This window comes from Gouania willdenowi, chromosome 19 (assembly GCF_900634775.1).
Source record: "Gouania willdenowi chromosome 19, fGouWil2.1, whole genome shotgun sequence".
Classification (NCBI taxonomy): domain Eukaryota; kingdom Metazoa; phylum Chordata; class Actinopteri; order Blenniiformes; family Gobiesocidae; genus Gouania; species Gouania willdenowi.
In genome coordinates, this window is record NC_041062.1 from 2,694,565 (window position 1) to 2,715,296 (window position 20,732).

General features: G+C 37.1%; 1 protein-coding gene across 3 annotated transcripts in view; it reads right to left on the reverse strand.

Moving 5' to 3' along the window:
* The window catches only part of ankfn1b (ankyrin repeat and fibronectin type III domain containing 1b), a 150,388-nt gene that overhangs the window by 107,893 nt on the left and 21,763 nt on the right, over window positions 1-20,732 (reverse strand). Inside the window, exons 1-3 of one of the 3 annotated variants that reach the window (XM_028477120.1) lie at window positions 17,483-17,871; window positions 6,659-6,840; window positions 1,547-1,791 (exon numbers count right to left, since the gene is read on the reverse strand). In XM_028477120.1, the coding sequence (XP_028332921.1) occupies window positions 1,547-1,791; window positions 6,659-6,840; window positions 17,483-17,601 (546 nt within the window). In that variant the 5' untranslated portion in view covers window positions 17,602-17,871. Of the gene's footprint in view, window positions 1-1,546; window positions 1,792-6,658; window positions 6,841-17,442; window positions 17,872-20,732 lie in introns of those variants that run through there. The other 2 variants (XM_028477123.1, XM_028477121.1) reach the window with 2 other exon arrangements.

Sequence of the window (20,732 nt, forward strand, 5' to 3'; positions counted from 1 at the left end):
ACCAGTGGCGTCCCTAAATTCTTTGGTGACACAGTTTCATCACCTGCTGTGAGGAATTCACTAAGATTGCAGCAATGATTAGTGCACGTGCAGAAGTGGTGCAGACCGCCCTATTTAAATGAGTGTTTTGTACGTGTTATGTTGAACATGGAGCGTGAAGAAGAGCTGAGTGCGCAGAAGTGAAAAAATACATTTGAAGCAGCAGAATTGGAGGTGTTAGTAGAAGAAGCTAATTAAAAAAATGGATGAATTACAGCAAAGACATGGATATATAGATGTGCGTGTGTGTAAGGGTGAGCCGCGGAGGAGTGTGTGCGTGCTTATGGGTAGAGTTCGACACGGCGACCGGGACAGGTAGCGAGCTTATGTTTATAGCTCTACAACAACAAAACAACCTGTTCTTCCTACACGCTACCATCTTGAACAAGCATACGGGAGTGATCCCCAGAGGAGAAGCAGCCTTTCCTCTCCCCTGCTCTGTCTCCTCACAAATATCACTGCTGTCATCACTGCGCAAAAAGCTGTGACAGTTACCACCTGGTTGTGGCCGTGCTAAGTTTATACGAAAAAACAAAGGCAGCATTGAAGTCCAGCTTTGATCAATTGCATTGATTACCCAGCATTAATTCATTTGCATTCACCCCTTCCATTTTTTTGCTCCCCTTGTGAGCTCCGCCTACTATACATATTCTCCCGTCCGGACTTAAGTGTTTTTTTGCGCGCCTGCAGTTACGCGCTTCTCTCCTATGCGTATTCTCTGGTCCAGGCTGCTGCCACGTTCACCGCGCATAAGGTAGACCAAAAGCACATATGTGTGAATGTAGGCGGGCTGAAGGAAAGGAGGCTGTGATGTCATTTTTTTTGGGCTGTCTAGAAGTCACGGAACCTGGAGTTTTCCCAACGCTTGTAAATGTCATTGAAATCCATGAAAATGTTAAAAGTTCACTTTAATTTGAAACACCTTCATTGATAAACAATGTAACAGGTTGATTTGATCAGATTATTGATCAGATTATTGCAGTGTGGCTGAGTCACAGTTAAAATATCTTTCCTTCATCATCATCATCATCATCATCGCTGTAAAGCGTAACAGAGTTAGATGCACTGGAGATATGAGTAACGCCCATAATCAAGGCATTTTTTGAATATTCCCCCTAGTGGCAGGTCAGCAGAAAGCAGGGGTTTAGTTACTCTAACTATCAGTTTTTTGGAACACACACACACACTTTATTATTTTTTGTGCATACAATTTGCAAGTCAAAGCCTTGAACATTACTTCTTCTGTTGCTTTTGAAAATTCTGAATTACTTCAAAGCTTTTCTGGCAGAATGGAGGAATTAGGAATTAAGGATCCCCAGAATAGGACAACATCAAATCTGCTCCAACCCGGGCAGATAAAGGCTTATGCAAATAAGAAAGGGAAAAAAAGAGGGAGTCAAGAAGAAGAAGAAGAAGAAGAAGAAGAAGAAGAAGTAGTGTTTGAAATAAAATAACCTAAACTAAATTTAGGAACGCTGGAGAAACAGTGAAAGAAAATCAAACTTACAAACTTTCTCTTCAGCTTTCCCCTCCGGGTCGTTGGTTTGGCCTCCACCGCCTCCACCGCCGCCCCCGAGCTGTGGTCAGAGCCCGTGTCCAGGTGGTCGTCGGCCGACACGCTTTTACGCAGATACGCCGCCCGGGCTCGGAAGTGCGAGAAGGGCGACTGGGAGCGAGGACGAGCCTCTGTGCAGCCGCCATTCCCCGTCTCATCGCCCGTGTCCATGTCATCCTCCAAACGCCACAGCTCTCCTGGATAGAGACGTAAACATCAGCAACACAAGAAATGGTCCATAATAAGAAGAAATGTGAAGATGTGGTGACATCCCTCAAACAGAATGCCCTTTAAAAGTGAAACAATTCAAAATCACTTCACAACAACAGCACATCACGTCAGCCAAGCTTTCTAAAGCACTTGATGATCATTGTCTACTCTGGAATAAAATGAAACAATGGCACATTAAAACTGAAGAGGAGAAACTCTCGACGAGAGCTGTCAGAGCTCCACAGACTGTAGCTAATGCTTTCCTCCTGACCTTGTAACATTGTGACTACACACAATGACAGTGATGTAAGATAAGTACAGATCAATAAACAGTTGTGTGTTCAGAGCTCACTTTTCAAGCTCTCAGGACCCCAGAGAATCCCATAAACCACTGGTTGGGGGTCTGCAACACAATAAAAATAAATATCTCCAGTATATTGTGTGACAGTAAAAAAAAAAAAAGAAGAAGAAAATCTCTACGTCAGGTTTTAAATTAATAAAAGCAAATATATGACGCATCTTATGAGCTGTAAAAGCTGTATTTAACCTTTCTATTATCCTCAAATATCACTAACACATTTTATCCTTGGGGTCAATCTGACCCCAGGAATATTTACCTCCAGAAGATGATTTTCAGAAAAAGTTTTCTTGTCAAACACTTTGTTTATTTGTTGAATACATAAATAGCCTCTTGAAAATTAAACCTGTTCATTTCTCTTGAATAGTTTTTCATCCAAATCTAACTATTATTTTTTGATTGATAAACAATGAATGGGGTCAAATTGACCCAAGGATAATAGGAGGGTTAAGCTGTTGTGGTAATTATAACATTAGTGTCAAGATAATTATTTTATGTATTTTCACGAAAAAGCTCAGTGGAAAAAGGTGCTTGTATTACAGATAAAGATAATTTCTGGATTTTTTTTAATTATTCCACCTGTGATACATTATGGTGCATAGTAACTAATGCCTCACAATCATTTAATATGGTTTCAACCCCAGGTTTGTATTTTATAAATGATCTTAATGTGTGAGGAATACCAGCCAGAATGCATTTGTCCTTCAAAATAAAAGCCTGCTGAGTTTCTATTCTTAAGTGAAACCTGAACTGAACCTCAAGCTGTTATCAGTGCATTTAAATTCAAGAATGAAGCACAGATGCTTTATTAGGACACTTGATTCTTTATCATTCTTTAAATTCTTGTCATCAGCAGCGGGGAGATTGCGAGAGGTTTAGAGAGAGAATCAGCATCATGGCCGATGACAGGGGTTGCTAAGCAACAAGGAGCCACGTGAGACTGAACCCTCTCTCAATTTGATATTTGCAACGGCGCAGCAAAACAAGCTGAGAGACAGACCCTGCCTCAGACTGAGATGTTAAAAAAAAAACCAACATCACGTATGTGAAGGATGAGAAAAAAAAAAATCACAGAAAAAAGATCGTTCCGACCAAAAGTGGGTTTATTGAACAAAATAGACCAAGAGACATAACGTGACCACGTAAAGGTGCAATAATATCGCTTGTTGTACGTACTTTTAATAAAGTTACGGACTATAGTGACGTACCTCGGTGCTAGACTTCAGAAATACAGTTTGAATATTTCATCAATTTTTCTATAGACCTAGTGCACACAGAAGCAACTGGCGGCTTGGGGGCCTCATGCGGCCCTTGGTCTAATTTTATGCAACCCCCCAAAGTAAACGTACAAAATGACAGAAAAATACACAAAACAAGAGCAAGAATACATTAAAAAATACAAAGAATGACAACATTGCAGGAAAATACAGTAAAAGACAACAAATAAACACAGAAAATACTCCAAAAACACACAAAACTACTACAAAAATGAACAAAACGACAACAGTAATACACAAAACTACTGACAGAAAATGACAACAAAAGTACACAAAGAGACAAGAAAAACACAAAAAATTACTCTGCAAAACCACAGTACTAAAAGACAAGCAAAACAACAAAAATACACAAAAATGACTACAAAAAAATGCAAAATGACAGCACAAATACACAATATGACTCCAAAAAACATATGTTTTACAGGAAAAATACACAAAAGGACTACAGAAATGCACAAAATGCCTCACAACAAGCAAAACAACAACAAACAACAACATACACAGAATGAGAGAAAAACACAAAATCTTTCCTGTATTAATGCTCAGATCGCCCATTATTCTAAACGCTGACATGAATGTTGATCATGTGACTCTCCGATCAAAAAAACAAATTGTTGTGTCCCCACTGTGATGAAAGTTGCCTATCTCTGACCTAGAGTGATGCATAAAACGCAGGCGAGCATCCAGCTTTGATTAAAACATGCTCTGGGTCTGACAGCATCCCCGAGTCAGCAAAAGAAGAAGAGAAGAGGCTGTGGTCAGGGAAAAGCAAAGCAAAGCAAAGCAAAGCGAGGCAGCCACGGCAGAGAGAGCAAAGATTAGTCTTTATTATGTCAGCAGCCGTCAAGCCTCCCAGGACTGTGTGTAATAAACATCCAGCTCTAATATTATCTGCTCTGTTAGTGGAAGTGAGCTCACAAATGTTCACAAAGCAACGCTACACGACTCAGCTAGGAATGGTGGATTTTACTTTAGCCCAGGTTGTTCTACATTTCCAGGGACAATGAAAATAATTTACTGGACATACAGTGGGACATATCTTTTTATATTATTATGATTGAATGATTATGAATTTATTTTATTTTTCATTTATGAACTCCGCCAAGGAAGCAATTATTTATTTAATTATGTGTTTGTCTGTTTGACGGGATTACGTCAAAAATACTTAATGATTTTAGAGCAGATTTTAACTAAAGATAGGCCTTATAACATGGAAGATCATTGAAAATTTTAGAAGGGATTCAGTTTAATAAACTGATTCTAGATTAGTTTTAAAAACAAAAAAATCATTGGCAAAATTCAAAAAATTCAAATCTCAGTTTGTGATAGACTGAAAACTGTGGAATAGATGGATACATTTCATTGCAATTTTTAAGAAAAATGTGGATGCCCATATTTTATCATCATTTACAAAAATTGAAAGGACACTTCTTTGAACTGTTCTTTTATGCTTTATTATTTTTTATTTGTGAATGTCCTTTTATGTGATTTGTGACCACATGCCACCACGATCAGGATTATTGATCAAGATACCTGCAAATAACCTGTAAAGAGGATATTTAGGACTTGGCAGAGGTCTGCGCTCCCTTATATACAATAATCTTTTATTATTTCCAAGCGATAAGCATTCATTTTCTCCTGCTGACACCTTAAATGCACCCTATTTAATTTATCAGGAGACAGAGGGGCGCAGCAAGGAGAAAGGTGGAGCATCATTAATCATCCATGACAGACCACTGCTGACTGTGTTTCTGTTAGAGAATGACAATAAGAAGACACGTGTAAGGAAGTCCGACCTCAGGCAGAAGAGAAGAAGAAGAAGAAGAAGAAGAGAAGAAGAAGAAGAAGAAGAAGAAGAAGAAGATAGAAGAAGAAGAAGAAGAATAAGAAGAAGAAGAAGAAGAAGAAGAAGAAGAAGAAGAAGAAGAAGAAGAAGAAGAAGAAGAAGAAGAAGAAGAAGAAGCATAAGAAGAAGAAGAAGAAGAAGATAGAAGAAGAAGAAGAAGAAAGAAGGAAGAAGAAGAGAAGAAGAAGAAGAAGAAGAAGAAGAAGACTGTATTATGGACAGAACTTAGCAAAAAAAAAATTTTGCACAGAACGTGCACTTTCTGTTGACAATTTTATGTTTGAGCCACTCACTGTTTAATAAATACAGTTATGTCAACTTGACTTAGTTGTGATATCCCCTTTTTTGCATGAAAGTTTAAAATTGGCATATATTAATGCAGTATGATCAAGAATGTTTTAATGTAGACATATAGAATCATCATACTGGTGTGATTTTGTGCATCAAAGTGTTAATTCAAGGGTAATGCAAAATATCGAGATATATATCGTGTATCGTGACATGGCCTAAAAATATCGCGGTATTTATAAAAGGCCATATCGCCCAGCCCTACGTCTACGCCTGAATCAGTTTGTTAAAAAAATAAATAAATGACTTTATAAAGACATTTTGTTATATATCAATGTTTTGATCTGCCACAGTAATGTAATTCACATGAAATTAACTCAATTTGAGGACATTTCTCAGCAATTTTTAGGTGTGATTTATAAAGAGATGAATTAAATTAATTAATTACAGAGCATGATTAATTAATCAAACATGTTTTTTTAATCTCTTGACACCACTAATTCTTCCTTTCCTGTGCTGTAAACTTAGATGAAAATGTAGGAATAGGAGAAACGTAAAGAAGGTTAAGCCTCAGCTTTCACAATCCCTCGCACTGATCTAATGTATTCATTAAAAACACCTGATTTCACCTTAAAAAGGAAAATATCTCCATCCTCAGGCAACATTTCCAGTTCTGTGGTGAGGGGAGGATGACTGAATTTCTTTTCTTTCTTTTTTTATGACTAAAGGGAAGAAGAAACGATGGATGGAGAGGGAGAGAGAGACCGCTGACACAGCTGAACCCTCATTCAGGTACAGCAAATATCAAAAGAGCAAAGCGGTCATGAAGGTTTTAAAGTCTGACTTTTTTATTTTAGGCTTTGGTAGCCTTTATCCTCATGTACCTTCACCTTCAGTATGAAATGCTTTCCTTAAAACCAGCAAACTAAACTCTCACTCAATGTTTGAAGAATATTCCAGGACATTTTCCTGTACTTGTGAACCAAAAAGATAAGGAAAGAAGATTTAAAAGTCCCACATTTGTACCTAATCCCCTGATTTCCTGGGGAAGTGAAGAAAACTCTGTTTTGCTGTTTTGCTCTTACCCGCAGGAGGCAGCGTGCACGCCTTAGGGCTGCTGGCGTTGGTAAGAGGGTTCTTCCTGCGAGGAGGACTCCCACCGATCAGATCAGCGTGGTGGACCCTGGAGGTGGACGGGGACTGGGGGATGCTGGGGAGGGTGCGCGACTTGGACAGTAACGGTCTCTGTAGCTTCCTTTCCAGTGACCTGGGTAGAAAGAAGGAACCAAAAAATTAGTCAGTGTCCCTTTGATCCAGTGGTTCCCGTCACCCCCATTTTTATATCACAATTTTAGACATTCTTTGTCTAAAATGAGTTCTTTTTTTTTTATCATGTTTGTTGTACAAATACAAATATAGAATAGCCAGGATAAGTGCACAAAGTGACTATTTTTATACTGCATTTTATATGAACTAAATGTATATTTGAAAAAGTATGAAATTATGCAATGAAATAAATGTATGTTTTTAACTGCAATAATAAAACATGCATAGATGTCACAAAAAGATGTAGTGTTAACCTTCGACAGCATGTGCAGACAAGATGAAACAAGTATTTTATTATTTTTTTAAATATATACATAATATACGTAATATAGATACAGTCGTTTGAGAATATATGTGGTGTTTTAGTTAGAAAAACAATAATATAAATTTAAGCTATTTCTGCCTCTTCCTGCACTTTGTTTATTGTGTTTAACTGTACAAAATAATACATTTTATACAAGTTATACATTTTTATTGTAATCAGTCACTTTTAAATGTTATCATCACTAGATAATTCAGGCACTCATCAAGTAGTTTAAGCTAATTTCATCCTCTAATACAGAGGTAGGCAACTTTTATCACAGCGAAGCCAAAAAAATGTGTTTGTTTGATCAGAGGGTCACATGATCAACATTCACGTCAGCATTAGAATAATGAGCAATCTGAGCATTTATACAGGAAAGAACAAAGTTTTAATAGTAATTTTGAGTATTTTTTTGTCATTCTGTATGTTTGTTGTTGTCTTACTCATTATGAGGCATTTTGGGCATTTCTGTAGTCCGTTTGAGTATTTTACCCGTCAACTATATGTTTTTTGTGTATTTCTGATGTTGATTTGTTAGTACTGTGGGTTTGCGGAGTCCTTTTTCATGTTTTTCTTGTCTTTTTGTGTACTTTTGTTATCATTTTCTGTTATTTTCAGAATAATTGTGTGTTTTTCTCTTGCCCTTCACTGTGTTTTCCTGCGATGTTGTAATTTTTTGTATTTTTTAATGTATTCTTGCTCATGTTTTGTGTATTTTGTATTTTCTTTGGGGGCCGCATGTGGCCGGCGGGCCCCCAGTTGCCTATGTCTGCTCTAATCAAACAATAATCAGCAAACATCAGTTAAACCTCTACATGAAGAACCAACTGCGAAATCAGTTGTATCACTGACCAACACAATAACCTCACACACACACACACACACACACACACACACACACACACACACACACACACACACACACACACACACACACACACACACACACACACACACACACCTCACCGTTAATAAGCAACGACGTGAGGAATTGCTTCGGAATAATCAGGCTGAATGTCATTCGAAGCAGCAGAAGAACTGATTAATTTCCCAGCAGTCAATGCCACACACTCTGCTGGGAGATAATGATCAATACCACCTTCATCTTTGGAGTCAAACACTTTTACGGCCATCCCTTTTTTTTTTAATCATTCATATGATTGAACTATTGAACATGTGAGTCGGGCTACTGGATTACACCTAATGAAGGTTTCTTCCTTTAAGCATAAATGCACATTTCATAAACCATGTTATAGACCAGGTTTTAAACGCGATAAATTAAATGTAGCATGTTGGTATAAAAAAAAAAATATGAAGCAAATGGGTTTTATTCTGGTTCAACAAAACATGCATAGAGGTATGATGAAAAATACAGTATTTTCATCACACACAATTATTGTAGGATTATTTTTTCACATATTTATTACAGAAAACAAAGCAGAACAAACACATTTTTCATAAAGTTTGTGACTTAATAAATGGGATCGTAGCGTATTCTAAACAGTAAAGTCAAATATTTAGAGTTTTTTTCTAAGAATATCCATGAATATATTTATCACCAGAAATATGAACTTGAGTAAAACTCAGAGCACAACATCATATCACATAGCAGGGAGTAAATGTTCATTTAAACCATCATTAGGCATTGGTTACTTTAATAAACGTACAAAATGACAAAAAATACACAAAGCAAAAGCAAAAATACATAAAAAAACAAGAATTACAACATTGCAGGAAAATAAAGTCACAGACAAGAGAAAAACACAGAAATTATTGCAAAAACAGACAACTACTGCATAAATGAACAAAACGACAACAGTAATACACAAAATGACAACAAAAAGACAAGAAAAACATGAAAAATGACTCCGCAAACCCACAACACCAACAAACAAGCAAAACGACAACAGAAATACACAAAAATTTCTCCAAAATGCAAAATGACAGCACAAAAACACAATATGACTCCAAAAAAACATATTTTATAGGAAAAATGCACAAAAGGATTATAGAAATGCACAAAATACTTCACAATGAGCAAGACAACAAACAAACATACACAGAATGACAGAAAAACACACAAAATTACAATAAAAACTGTTTTTATTCATCTCAACTGTGAGTTGTTGGGTTCTTTCTTTCTTAGTATCTCTTATATTTTGTCAAGCGCATTTAGATTAACTTTGTTGTAATTTACGCTATTTAAATAAAGTTGATTTTAATTAAATTCAATTTTTATCTCAGAAACGTTTATTTCCTTGAAAATGTTTGTGTTACCTCTGTGGGCGGGGCCTCCGAACCAGGAATATTTGAGGGCGCAACATGTCAATGAAAATCAAATTCAGACGCTGCATTTATCAGGACCCGATCATTTGTGTGCTGCGATTGATCAGATTACAATGTTTTATAAGTCACACGTTGGGTTGTCGTACGACACACTGTGTCAATTATCCACAGTCAGCAGACGCATGCACACACCAACACATGTCATCACATAAATATATATAAAAACCATAATAATTATATTGTTTTATTGCAAAAAAATCTGTAAGATTGATAAACAAAGCACATTATGACCACACACACATCCATCATTTGTTCAATCAAATGTAAAGACATTGTTTATTATAAAATAATAACACATATAATGAGGGAAAGCAAAGATAAATACTCTCCTGAAGGCATTCAACATTATAATATTTATCTACAGACCATCAAATACATCCTAAGAGATCAATTTATGCTTATTTTAACAAAAGCAAGATTAGAACTAAAATGATGTCTGTCTGTTATAATTGGTTAATTTGTGGAATAATGATAAAGAAATGAAAACGAGTGACACACTATTTAATTTCAAAAAGAAAATGTCACAATATATTGTAGAGAGTTATGTGAAGCAGTAGAAATATGTGTTTTTTGTTAAATATTGTATATAAAGGAAAGTACATGTGTGTGTGTGTATATATATATATATATATATATATATATATATATATATATATATATATATATAACAGATGGGAGCGTAGTCACAACCTAATGATGATGTCACCACAATCTGTGAAAATGTAGGCGTTTGGATCAAAGGAAAACACTTGACGGGGCTGAAAAGAGCATCAGAAAGAATATCTGCATGTGCAATAAAATAGGTCACTAATACAGACTGTTGTACATCTGTTGCACTGAAGTTTGTTTTTGTGGTTATCTGAGCGAGACATATTCCAGCCTGAAGCCAAACTGAAAACAGATGCTGACATGTGATTTTCTTTGACATTATTACGGTAGTCAACCAGGCATAGAAAGCTGTAGAGATCAGGTGGAAAGGTTGGATGTTATTAACACCTTGTTAGGTTCGTATCTGTTGTTAAATGTATTTCTATTTAGCATTTTAGCAAAGTGTGTGTATGAATGTTTTCAGTCTATAGTCATAAATCACAATTAAACTCCCGATATGATTAGATTCACGATACTGGGTTCACGATACGATTCTCGCATGATTTATTTTACAAAATGGGACTGTAGAAAAATGATGACTGAAAAATATTCCTTTATTAGAAAATACTATACTATTTTCCTTTTATTTTTCATTGTCAAAAGAATACCTTGATAAACTATTCAAAACAATGCAATTTAACTGAAAATAAATCTTGAATGAAATAAATAAAGGAATAATACAAATGAAGAAGAAGCCTATTAATTTAAATTCTGGTTCTATAGTAAACAATGCAAAACTGCATAATAGTTCTTTTTCTTTCTAAAAGTGCACTGAAAATGTATTTTGTGCCTTAACAATTGGACTTAAAAAAAAAAAAAAACAGTAATTTCACTGTAATTAGGTCAGATATTTGTTTGGACCAGCAGAGGGCGCTGGTAACCCAGTGGTCGGTTGGCATGCAGATATCTTGTAGTGAAGAAGAGATGCTATGCTAGCAGACAGAGCTAATAGAAAAATGTGACTTTTACAGATATTCATGTAATGTTACAGACATTTTTTGGTGCTAAAGGGGTAAGGAATCATTTATGAACATGTTTAAAAGTAGAAGGCGGCCAGAAAGAAAAGATTAGCAGATTCCGCCAGCCGCCAACACTTCTGGATAGAAAAAAAGTACAGCGATTTAATTTTCACAGTATCAGTGTGAATTGTGATAACTATGAATCGATTTTTAATTGCCATACGACTAATCGTTACATCCCTAAAAATAAATATACTAGTTGAATGCTTGCATTTCTTTTGTATGTATTATTGGAAAAGGTAACTTGAATGTTTGATAAAAGCATTTTTGCCCCCTGCCTGTTTCACTCTTGTTATATATATATATATATATATATTTATGTGTGTGATTTATGACTATAGACTGAAAACATTCATACACACACTTTGCTAAAATAGTAAATAGAAATATATTTAACAACAGATAAGAACCTAACAAGGTGTTAATAACATCCAACCTTTCCACCTGATCTCTACAGCTTTCTATGGTTGACGACTGTAATAATGTCAAAGAAAATCACATGTCAGCATCTGTTTTCAGTTTGGCTTCAGGCTGGAATATGTCTCGCTCAGATAACCACAAAAACAAACTTCAGTGCAACAGATGTACAACAGTCTGTATTAGTGACCTATTTTATTGCACATGCAGATATTCTTTCTGATGCTCTTTTCAGCCCCGTCAAGTGTTTTCCTTTGATCCAAACGCCTACATTTTCACAGATTGTGGTGACATCGTCATTAGGTTGTGACTACGCTCCCATCTGTTCCTTGTATGTTGATGAATGGTACATAGAGGTGAGTGTGACTACATGGTGAGAGCTGTCTGTGGTGCTGAAGTGAGAGGCTCAGAGGTAGACAGCTTTTATCACAAAAAATGTGTTTGTTTGACCCGAGGGTCACATGATCAACATTCATGTCAGCATTTAGAATAATGAGTGATCTGAGCATTAATACAGGAAAGAACAAAGTTTTTATAGTAATTTTGTTTCTTGCTTATTGTGAAGCATTTTGTGCATTTCTGTAGCCCTTTGTGCATTTTTTCTCTAAAATATATGTTTTTTGGAGTCATATTGTGTATTTGTGTGTCATTTTGCATTTTTTTTGGAGTATTTTTTGTGTATTGCTGTTGTCTTTTTGCTTGTTTGTTAGTATTGTAGGTTTGCAGAGTTGTTTTTTGTGTTTTTCTCATCTTTTGTGCACTCTTGTCATTTTCAGTAACTATATTTTTTGGAGTCATTTTGTGTATTACTGTTGTCGTTTTGTTCATTTTTGTAGTAGTTTCTGTTTTTTCATCTTGTCTTTCACTGTATTTTCCTGCAATGTTGTAATTCTTTGTATTTTTTAATGTATTCTTGTTTTGTGTATTTTTCTGTCATTTTGTACGTTTACTTTGGGGTACTGCATACAATTACACAGAGGGCCGCATGTGGCCCCCGGGCCGCCAGTTGCCTATGTCTGCTCTGGGCCCTATTTTGACAATGACGGCCGTCAATGTGGAAGTAAAAACAGCAGCAGGCTGATTTCTACAGAAGCTTATTACATTCACTTTAATTGATGAGATATAAATAAGTAAATAAAAAATGTTGCCCTGTTTTTCTTTTTTTATAGGAAATATTCTTCGTTTTTTCTGGATTTCCTATAAGAATCTCATTAACTCAGAAAAAACAAAAATATTTCCTACAAAAACAGAAAAACATGGCAAAATGTTTTCTTTTCTTAAAGTCAGGGTAGGTAATTTTCAAAAGCTAGCATGATTTTGAATGTAGCATCCTCCGAGGGCTCCGTCTTTATCGAAAACCCCCCCCCAAAAAAAACTAACTAAATTTTTTCAATGGTCGAAGTTTTAACAGGTTTGCAGCGACTACAGATGACAGATTTTCTTTTTTCCTTTTTCAGAGCACATAAGATCTTCATTTATGTCAGGACATAAAGAAAATTCAAGCAAAAACTTAAAAAGTGCATCTGTAAAAAATTACCTACCCTACCTTTAATTTCACCTCATCAATTAATTTTTTTCTCCTTCAGTGAATGCAATGAGCTTCCGTAGTTTTCTATAGTCAGAACCTAAGATCCAGACTCCCTCCGTGGGGGCTTTCAGGTTCATTAGCCTCACAATGAGAAGAAAAGCTGTTCACTGCATGTACAGTATATTGGATCAAATGTTGTCATACCCTCTCATTATGCAATGCTTCTGCGTTCCACTGTAGTTTAGTTTGAGTGTTTTATTTAATACTTTGTGAATTTTAGTCTCAGTAGCAGCTGTGGTTAGTTTGACCTGTTTCATTTTATTAATGAAGCCTTTGAACTGCTCATCAACCACCTTCCCCTGCTTCTTCTCTGCTCCTTTTTATATAGTTGACTGACCAAATATGTAAGCTGATCAGCTGTTCCCTTTAAGGCAGACACATTTTTTGTGGCCCACGAAGCAAAACCCCAGAAATTGTATTTCAAGAAGTTGGAAGGAAAATGAAACCCAACATTATGCACAAAATAACTCACAAAGCACACAAATCGGCAGCAAAATGCAAAAAAATCCCAAAATACACAAAATGACTCAACACATAAAATGACAACAACAACACACAAAACAACACATTACGGAATAGCTTCAAAGACACAAACTGTTAACAAAACGACAGGAAAATACAGAAGAAAAAACAAAAAATACAGAAAGTGACCCCAAAAATGCACAAATCGACAACAAAAATGCAGAAAATGACAAAACAAATGCACAAAAATATAACAAAAACCCAAATAATGACCCCTAAAACACATACCAAAAACATCAAAACCACAAAGACAAAAACAAAAAAAAGACAAAACCCCTTTTTCCCCCTGTATTAATGCTCTGATTGGTCATTATTCTAAATGCTGACATGAATGTTTATCATGTGGCCCTCGGATTTGACACAATCACATTGTTTTGGCCCCTACTGTGAAAGAGTTGCCCATCCACGCTTTAAGGTCTTAGATTACAAATTTATTTTTTCCCACCTATACATTATATATATATTATATATATATATATATATATATATATATAGGATCTTAAAAACCATTTATCTTTGAGTTGGTAAAGATAACGTGTGACCGTTTCTTAGGGAGAGCTGGTGATGGTCACAGTTATGCAATAAAATAAATTCATTTATTTTATTGCAATAACAAAACATGCATTGCTGTCATTGCTACACAGCATGTGTAGACAACGTGTGACAAATTGTGAAAGACGATAAAACCACACATGTCTCTATAAGGATTTGTTGTCATGTAAACTTCTGTGTTTGCTATCGAGCAGATTGTAATCAGATGTAATCGTCACTCTCAGAATAGATTTGCAAGTTGAAACTCTTCCCCAGATTTATTAATGAGAGCCGAATAATATGCTTTACTACAGACTCTACAGTTTAAGTGAATTAGCTTTATTTTTCTCTTTTTTTATCATTATAAGAGCCGAGGCAAAAGTGAACATTTCATACAAATTATGTTCATCTAAGGGCACTTAAACAACACAGGGTCATTCACGCACTAAGCTGGTCCCTCGACGCTGAGTCATTCATTCAATTTTTTATCATTCAGTAACATTGTGTTCTCTGTGTAATTCAGTGTGTGTGTTTTTAAAGTGAATCCATTACTAGCGTGGTTTTTTTTCTCGGCTACTGCCCTCATTTTTCCTTGTTTCTATTTTCTCCACCATGTTTACTCTGCTGGTGTGCATCAGATCTGACTGCTTTTCAAAGAAAAATAAAGCCCAAAACATTCAACGTTAGAAAAAGGTGATACTGCTAAATTGTAACAGAGTTATTTTCGTGCAGAGGAGAAAGCGCAATAGGCTGAAAGCAGCAGCAAACAAAAGTGAATCCTTTGATTAACGAGTTGATTATTCATGTTTTTATAGCATTTCACTGCCTGTGATTTCATTCACATCTAAGAAAGGGCACAATAAAAGTGTGTAGTTTACAAAACACTGTTAAAACTAGACTAGACTAGGGAGGAGCATCATACAACCTTATTTAACAGGATAATCAGGAACAGAAAACGGCGCAACCAATGGACAATGACAAATACAAAACCTTAAACTATTCTCATAATATAACAAACTGTGACCCAATGTTTCCATCATAGGAAATGGGTTTACCTTTAGCATCACATTAGAGAATCCAAACATTAAAAAACAAAGACAAAAGCTCAAAAATGAATTCCAACTACATCAAAGTATTAAATGTGTTCTTTGGGCCCCGATACGGCACTAAATGGCTGGCATCGGTATCGACAAGTACTAACTACAGAGGGTTTTCACCTACGTCACGTTCTGGGCAGTATCGGAAATATTGGAGGCACTCGGAGGTAAAAACTGCAATGGATAAATGTCCGAAACCACAGAAAAGTTCCTCAATATGCGTTATAGATATAAAGGCATAGAGGGAAGGACTTCCGATATGATACCAATATTGCAGCCTTGAGTATTGGCCGACACCAATATCGATCCGATACAAGGGGCGGAGACAAAAACAACAAAACCTTATCGGTGCGCTTATATTGGAGATTTTATATGCAGTCCGATAAAATCCAATATTCGTTTCCTGGCTGATATCGAACCAATAACCGATATCAATATCGGATCGGGACACCCCTAGTTTTAACCCTAACCCAATCTGGGTCATCCTTTAGATAAAGGTCAGACCTTTTACCTGGAATACAATAAGAAATACAGCTCTACATTTTAACAACTATGTTGCTACTGTAGCAGGCTATTAAATGTGATTATATTAAGTCAATAATGAATTATATTTTTATCGTCACACTAGAAAATGAGTTCAGAACCTCTGCTAAAAACAGGTCATATCTTTTTTGAAACACTGTAGTATCGGCATGTATCGGTATCGGCTGATACTATGCAACTGGGTATCGGTACCACCATCGGAACAAAAGAAGGGCATCGAACCAACACTACACTTGTCACATCATGCCTTTGAGAGTGATGGAGGAGTACAGTAACATCAACTCAGCAGTTTTTACCTTGAGGACTAGAAATTAAGCATAAATCGATATAATGTGGCAAACATCTACAGCCTTTTGTTATTAGAAGCAAGAACTGATATTACTAATACTCATAACTCTGGGGTTACATTCCTGCTCCAAATACTTTGCTCGCCATGTAAAATAAAAATCTTTGTTCGAACTAAAACCAGAATGTAATGTATTAAGGTTTGCTACTTGTCCTATTTATTGAGCAGGTAAACATTGTGCACATCTTGTTTGGTTCTCGTAGGGACTGAATGTTTACTACGTTAGGAAGAGATGGAGGAGAATCTGAAGAGCGAGTGGGTGATTAAACCAGAAGTGTACAGGGATCAACGACGATGAGAAACCAGCTGGATTTATAAGAAAACATGAAGTTTGAAAGGCTAATGTCCACCAATGATGTGTCTCTTCTAGAGCTGTAGCAGTGTGGGAGTTCACGCTAACAACAGTTAAAAAAAAAATCTTGGATTCCTGCAGTTCAACAACAAGAAGAAGCTAAAAATAGCAACACGAGTGGCTGTCGATAAATGCACCAACGTTAAGGTCATACAGACACATTTAACGATAAGTCTTTACAGATAAGGTCTCTTTTAAAGGTGACCCACTGGTATTTGTGGATGTATGACAGAATAAGGAAAAGGAATATAAATGTGCTGCTACACGAGATATTCAAGCTGCTCAGGTGGAATGTGAATGAAGCCACATTCCTGAAATCCTGTGAGAAGTATGTGAGCGTCACACATTAAATTAAATAACATTCTGCACAATATCACTGTCAGACATGCGTTATAACAAGCAGCAGAAAGTTCCGACCCCCAGTGTGAACGTGTGGCATGGTGCGATGCTGAGCGTGCCAAAACAGGATCCTTCTCTGCAGATCCAAGTGCCGCATATTTGGCCAATGGATGGAGATAAGGAGGAGATGAACACTACGGTGCATCAGTGGGAATCGTCTATGGCTCTCATCCACCACTCATGCACCTCTACACTTATGTAACACAACGCTTTGCTCACACATGTACGACAACACCTGTATGATTGACTGTCCCTGGTTGAACACGGTACTCTAAAGAAAATGCCTTGGATAGAGTCAGTTTGTTGTAGATTTGAAATTATTTAAACCTGACAAATGTCTAAAGTTATATACGTGTGGGAAAAAAAAACAAGACAAACAGCGAATGACGAATGAACAACAGTGGACCCTGTTTCCACCTGGACATGCATACCTGTGCACAGACACACGTGCACGTCGTGCACAAAGGTTACCTGGCCTCTGCCACCGTACAGCAATAGCTGCCGCTGCGCCGAGAGCTTCTGCCCACCCGGAGCTCCTCTCGAGACTTGCGGCGATTAAAGTAATCGGTGAGTTTCCCAAAACTCGCCATATTTTCCTTCTCTTCTGCCCCCCTCCCCCTCCTTTGCAACGAAAATGTTCCTTTGATCAGGTTGTTGAAAAATGAAAAAAAGTGTGAGTGGCACAGTCGAGGAGCATCAGCTGCACTTCCAGATCTCGCTCTGCTTCCTCATCCTCTTCAGCTGAGCTTTTAATGTGCAAGGAAATAAACGCCAGTATTTTAGAGCTCTCTCTCTCTCTCTCTCTCTCTCTCTCTCTCTCTCTCTCTCTCTCTCAAAATAGTAGCGTTTGTCACTGCCTACCAATCGACACAAGAAGAAGAGTGACCCCTCTGGACTGCGGACAAGAAAATGAAAGAGAGAGAGAGGTTAGCTGTCTGTGAGAGGAGACTGAGCTGCTGTGCTCAGCTGCTTGTACGTACGCCCACCCCCCAACCCCTCCCCTCTTTCGCCCCCTTTGTTTATTTTAGAGTATATCCTCAGTGTCTCTCATTCACTCAAATTGAATTACTTCACACGACACAGGTCGCGCTCTCGCACACGCATCCTCATCCTCACTCTCAGCAGCAACTGCTCCAGCATCATCATCGTCATCACTAAATCTATATCTGTGCGGACACACACTATCATGATCAAATCAGTCATGATGGACAGGCAGAAAGGATGGATACATATGTATATATGTATATATATATGCAGTGTCTAAATGAATGCAAAGAAAGATTGAGGCAGAAAAGGAAAGAAGAGGAAAAGAGGCTGTAGACGGAGGCTGCTTGTGAAGTGCTCATTAGTGACGGTGTGTGTGTGTGTGTGTACATCCTATATATGCACACAGCCACATACCAACACTTCCCCTGCCTCTTCAGTCTTCCCTTCACTGTTCTTCCTTCTTCTCCAAACCTACAGTTGCCTCCATCATTTTTATTTTTTCCCCATCTCCTCATGCACCCAGCATGCTTCCTCTTCCTTTCTTCACTCTGACGTAGGGCTGCACAATTAATCAAATTTTAATCATGATCACAATTTCGTTTGCCATGATTAAATAAACCTGATCGTCGGCAATATTTACATCTATAATATGGGCTCTGCACTCTCTAAGTGTATTCATTCAGTATTCATTAATTTTTGGTTTAATTTATCATTATTATTTTTATTATCATTTTGTATTATAATTCTTATTTAAAGCTTAATTTTGCACTGTAAACTATACACACAGGGGCGGATTCACTAAGATCTGAAATAAAGGGTGGTGAATTCTCTAAGATTGCAGCAATGATTAGTGCACGTGCAGAAGTGGTGCAGACCGCCCCTATTTAAATGAGCGTTTTGCTCGTTCAATGTAGAGACGTGAAGTGCACAGAAGCACACAATGACATTTGAGGAAGTTAAATTGGAGACAGATGGACTTCTCCGTCTGCTGCACAAACATTTATTAATGCAGAAAACTATATAAACAAATAAAAATGTTTTTTTTTTTAAAAGAAACAACTTCTGATTCTGATTCTGATTTAAAACCAAATGATATTTTTCCCCTAATTTAATGTGGCTGCTCCGTCAGGTCCTGTAACTGCTCTGATTGGTAACAGTCTGTCAATCAGTCCATCAGCACCATTTGAAAATGATCTACTGACCATCTAACCTGGCAAGAAACAGATTGATGTGTAGCCCCTCCCCCTTACACAAGTTGTCCACATCCATCTGGGTCTGTGTCTGGCAAATCCTTTCGGAACCTGCGTTGACATCTTTCTATTTTCATTCTGAGCTATGCTAATAGCGGAAGCCCAGCTAGTTCCACTCCCCGCAACTGCGCATGCACCAGTTTCGCTTCGGCGCTTCAGTCTTAGTCACGCCTGGATATCCCACCCTGGTTTCTAAAGGAAAAGGTGGGAACGGCACAAGATGGATTCTGGTGTTTGTGAACACCAGGAGAATCCATCAAGATTACTGACCATCATATAGCAGGTCTGAGCTCTCCCCCACTCTCCCCCACACACTCTCGTGTGTGTGTGTGTGTGTTTTATTGATTTGCTTCTTCTGAATCCCTCGTGGATTTCTATCACAATTCTCCTCTCTCAGGATCCGTCTCTCCAAATGGCAACAGATCACTGATTTGGTAGGACTGGATGCCCGTGGGACAGGAGAGCAATATTTTTAGGAAAAAACTGAGAAAAAGGCTAAGAAAAAGTCCAAATTATACGAGAATGGTTGAATATACACCTTACATTTCCTAACTGTTAATTACGTACAAACTCAGGCTGGTGGTTTTGTACAAAAACCAACAAATCTTTTAATCACTGCTACATGTATAAAAAGTCCATCCCTCTTTAATAAAACCCAATAGATCCACTATCAAAAGAAAAAAGAAAACTATGGGTTGATTCTTATCTTACACCCTTTTAAACACTTTTTTCCGTTTATTTCTCGCCATGACTGGAGACCTTGTGCTTCTGTGCACAACAAAACAAGTTTAAAAATATAAATAAACAACTAATATCTAATCATATTAAATAGGAATCTATATTTTATTCAATTTGAACTCTTCTTTAGTGGAAAATGAAAGAAAGAAAACATGAAAAGTGTCCTCTACTCACAATCAAGTCAAGTATTACGAGCTGCAAATCCATCAGTAATCAAAGCAAAGCACAGCTATAAATAACTTAAGTGGTGGGTCAGCATTTTACATTTGACCTGACCTGAACTTTACGTTAGTGTTTATAAAATACTTAAACTCGCTTTCCCTTGTTAGGGTTAGGGTGTAACACAGCCCTTTCTTTAAATAGCTTCCCTTCTAATAGTTTAGCTTATCCTTGATGGTCACAACTAAGCTATAAAATAAATGTACATTATGATTTTTTGTAAAAATAAAACGTGCATAGCTGTCACATAATAAAAAAGTTCGGATGAACTACGGGCGGGCCCGCGGAACGTCTCCGCGCCGAATAGCACGTCCCAAGTAAAAAAGGTCTCCAAGAGGCTCTTGACATCCGCTCATAGAATATCCATGACAAATTACAGCCTGATTTAATGAGCATTAACAGAGGAGTAGTCAGTTGAAAAATGGGGCCCCCTGGTGCCCCCGTGGCACATGCGGAGTAATGGGCCTCATTCATATATTGGTGTGTGTCCATGATTCGGTATCACCAACTGTCGCAATATTTGACTC